The sequence below is a fragment of the Verticillium alfalfae genome, genomic scaffold, assembly GCF_000150825.1.
Source record: "Verticillium alfalfae VaMs.102 supercont1.7 genomic scaffold, whole genome shotgun sequence".
In the NCBI taxonomy this organism is placed as follows: domain Eukaryota; kingdom Fungi; phylum Ascomycota; class Sordariomycetes; order Glomerellales; family Plectosphaerellaceae; genus Verticillium; species Verticillium alfalfae.
Window position 1 is genome coordinate 873939 of NW_003315032.1, and position 2928 is coordinate 876866.

General features: G+C 54.9%; 1 protein-coding gene across 1 annotated transcript; it reads right to left on the reverse strand.

Annotated features, from left to right (window-relative positions):
• Positions 1 to 775: 775 nt before the first annotated feature.
• On the reverse strand, positions 776 to 2431 carry VDBG_06086 (RfeD; the record flags this gene model as incomplete). Its single annotated transcript, XM_003003598.1, has 4 exons — positions 776 to 1362; positions 1449 to 1695; positions 1749 to 2135; positions 2318 to 2431. The coding sequence occupies 4 exons, from the start codon at positions 2429 to 2431 to the stop codon at positions 776 to 778; spliced, it is 1335 nt and encodes a 444-aa protein (XP_003003644.1).
• Between the last annotated feature and the right edge of the window lie 497 nt (positions 2432 to 2928).

Here is a 2928-nt window from a genome sequence, read left to right on the forward strand (position 1 = left end):
GCGCGGGCCCAGCTCGGCGGCAACGGCAAGCGTCCGCGCGCCATGCGCGATCTGCTGCTGGCTGAGGAGAAGAAAGAAGCAGCAGGGCAGCCGATGAAATCCGCTTTTCTTTCGTCATGGATCTCAACGAGATAGGAGTTTGTATGGTCACATGTAATCAATGATACCCATCCTTGGACGGCACAGGAAGCCTCTTTTGCCTGCACTCCGTGACTTTATGGGGATGATACTCCAATCGCCTGTTTCTCCATTACTCGTACACCATACCACAGGATCACGAGTAATGCACTCAAGTCTAGTCAAGCCAGTCTGGGCGGTCAATTCTGAAGCTGGAATCTATCCATGCTGTAAACAGTGCAGGTGAGCATAGCCATGCCTCACCCTGTCCCAAACATAAAACATATCACTCATGTTGAAAGAAAAAAAGCAACCTAAAAAAGACGATAGCCACCCATTGCAAAAGATAGACACCCTGTAGTACCTTTCCGAAACCCAAATTGTTGCACCTGTGAAACCAGTATACCCGTTGTCATGAGCAGTGTTTGCCGAATCCTAATTGTCGAGAAACGAATGATATGAATGTGAAGAAGGGAAAACTGCCGGCGCTCAGTCATGATGAAAGGCCAACAGCTGAGGAACGCCGGCCTCATGCAGGAGCATGTGTGAAGAGTTCGTGTCGTGTGAAATCAGAGCCTCTCCGCCGTTGATGCCAGTAGTCTCCGGACGCCCACAATATAAAACCAAAGTAGCCATGGTATAGGAAAGAAGCCCGTCTTCACCTAATGTCCAACTGGAATGGCTTGAATTTGCCCCCTATCGTAGCACAACGGGGGCACTTCCTTCGAGCTCCCTGTTCTGCCATGAGGACGTCGACGCAAGCTTGACAGAGGCCGCAGATGCACTCGGTGCACGCGTACGACTCCTTCAGCCTTGAAACGCTCTGGCAGGCAGCGCAGTAGATCTGGGTATTCTGGGAGGAATATGTTGGGGACGAATCAGAAAGCCCCCGTGACTCAATGTGGAAATTCTCCCCGCTTTCACCACTTTCAACCGAAGGAAAGGGGTCGATGGTGTCCTGGCTGTAGGATGGCGGGGTAAGGGCTTGCTGCAGCGGGGACGCCTGATAGCTGTTCCCACCGTGGAAATTGTGTTGCTGGAATGGTGGCATGGAAGCCCGCGGGATGGAGACGGGTGATTGCGGGACCTGATAGCTCATCAGCCGATCTAGACTCGCATCAGACTGGAGTTGACGTACTGGTGTGCGGTCCTCATCGATGTCGCCTGCAGCGGAAGCAGCTTGTCGGCGGCGTCGATGAGATCCTCCCAGCGCTTTCCATATCGGCGGAAGGCTCAGCAGAAGTGCTTTGCGGTTGTTTGGCCCAGTCGGTCATCATTCTGGATACGACGAGCCAGTCGTTGCGGATCTCGCGACTTTGTTTCTGTGGTACCCCTCTCGACCCGCTTGTGACGGATGCTTCCTCGGGCGGCTTGGCCAGATGATCGTTGGATTGGAGGCAGCGTTGACGAGCGACCGGGGGGCGAGTTTGCTAGTATAGAGGGGAGTATATCGCGCGGCCTGCTGGAATTCATGGCGGGAAAAGGCTCGCTGGTGACGTCGTGAGGGGGCAAATGGATCGGGGGGAGCTCGATGGACGTTCGGGGCGGACGACGCCCTTCGGTGTCCGAGTGCCAATCCTGCAGTGACGGCGATGAGTACCGATCAAGGACGGAGGATGAAGTAAACTCACAATCTCAGACTCCCATTCGGGTTCAATCTTGTGCCCATGTAGCTGCGCCAAGGCCGCCGCTGCGCTCGCGGCTGGCAACAGCGAACCCGGCGTCCCATATTCATCGTGGTTCACATTCCGCGGGGTGCCCGGACTGCTCGAATCGTAGGCATGACGATCGTGGAGGAAGCCTTGAAAACGGTCAATCAGAGGGGAAAACCCTTGACTTGATGGGAACGCACCCGCAGGAGCTGAAGTTGCGCTGGGCTGGGGCTGCTGCTGGACACGGGTAGACGGATCGGTGCTGATCATGAGTAGAAAGCTCTCTTCGGTGGCAGGGAGCTTCTGGATGTAGTGCTCGGGATGCGCACGTCGGATGTGCTCTTGCATCGAGCGATATCTCTTTTCCTACAAAAACAGAAGTCGCTTGTCAGCATGCACTGCAATGTAGAACATTGCAGAAACGACTTTTGCATTTAGAGCACTCTGGCCCAGTTCGCAGGCCGGGTAGCGACAGTCAGGGTTCGAGCGAAGTCATGCTGCAGTGGATTGATGGGAGGCTTCGGGGTGCAGGTCGGCGGGACACTCACTCCGATACAGCGTTTCCTACAGCTAGAGCCATCTTGGTTTCTTAGAGGGCAGACAACCTCATTGTTAGAATCGGCAATTGAGAACTGCGAAGTCAGAGAAGATCTGGGCGGCATTTTGACCCCACCATGCGCTGGTGCTGGCGGCACAGGCGCTGGTATCGATACTGAGCGGGGTGACAGGGCGATAAGTCTATCGGTTGTGAGATTTGGCGAGGGGAGCTCTCAATTGAAATGGGGTCGGGCTGGACAGTGCTGTGCATATGACGGCCAGACGAAGCTGCGGCGGGATGATGGCGACTCTGGGTGAGAGAGCTGGAAGGTGATCCGAACTGCGAGGAGCTCTCCGAAGCTCCCCCGTAAACGATGCTGAGGGTGGATACGGCAAGTGTTTTCGGAGCTGTGATGTAGAGGAGGGAGGGAAGATCAGTGAAGAGAGGAGAGAGAGACTATGGTCCTGGTTTTCTGGTGCCCAGAGGAGCTACTGGCAAGTGACCGAAAGCAGTAATATGTGGTATAGGTCTTTGGTTCCTGTTCCTTTTGGGCCCGGGTGTATCAAGAATACGAGTGGTCAGGCAATGGATGTCTAGAGAGTATGGAGGTGAGTCGAGTGG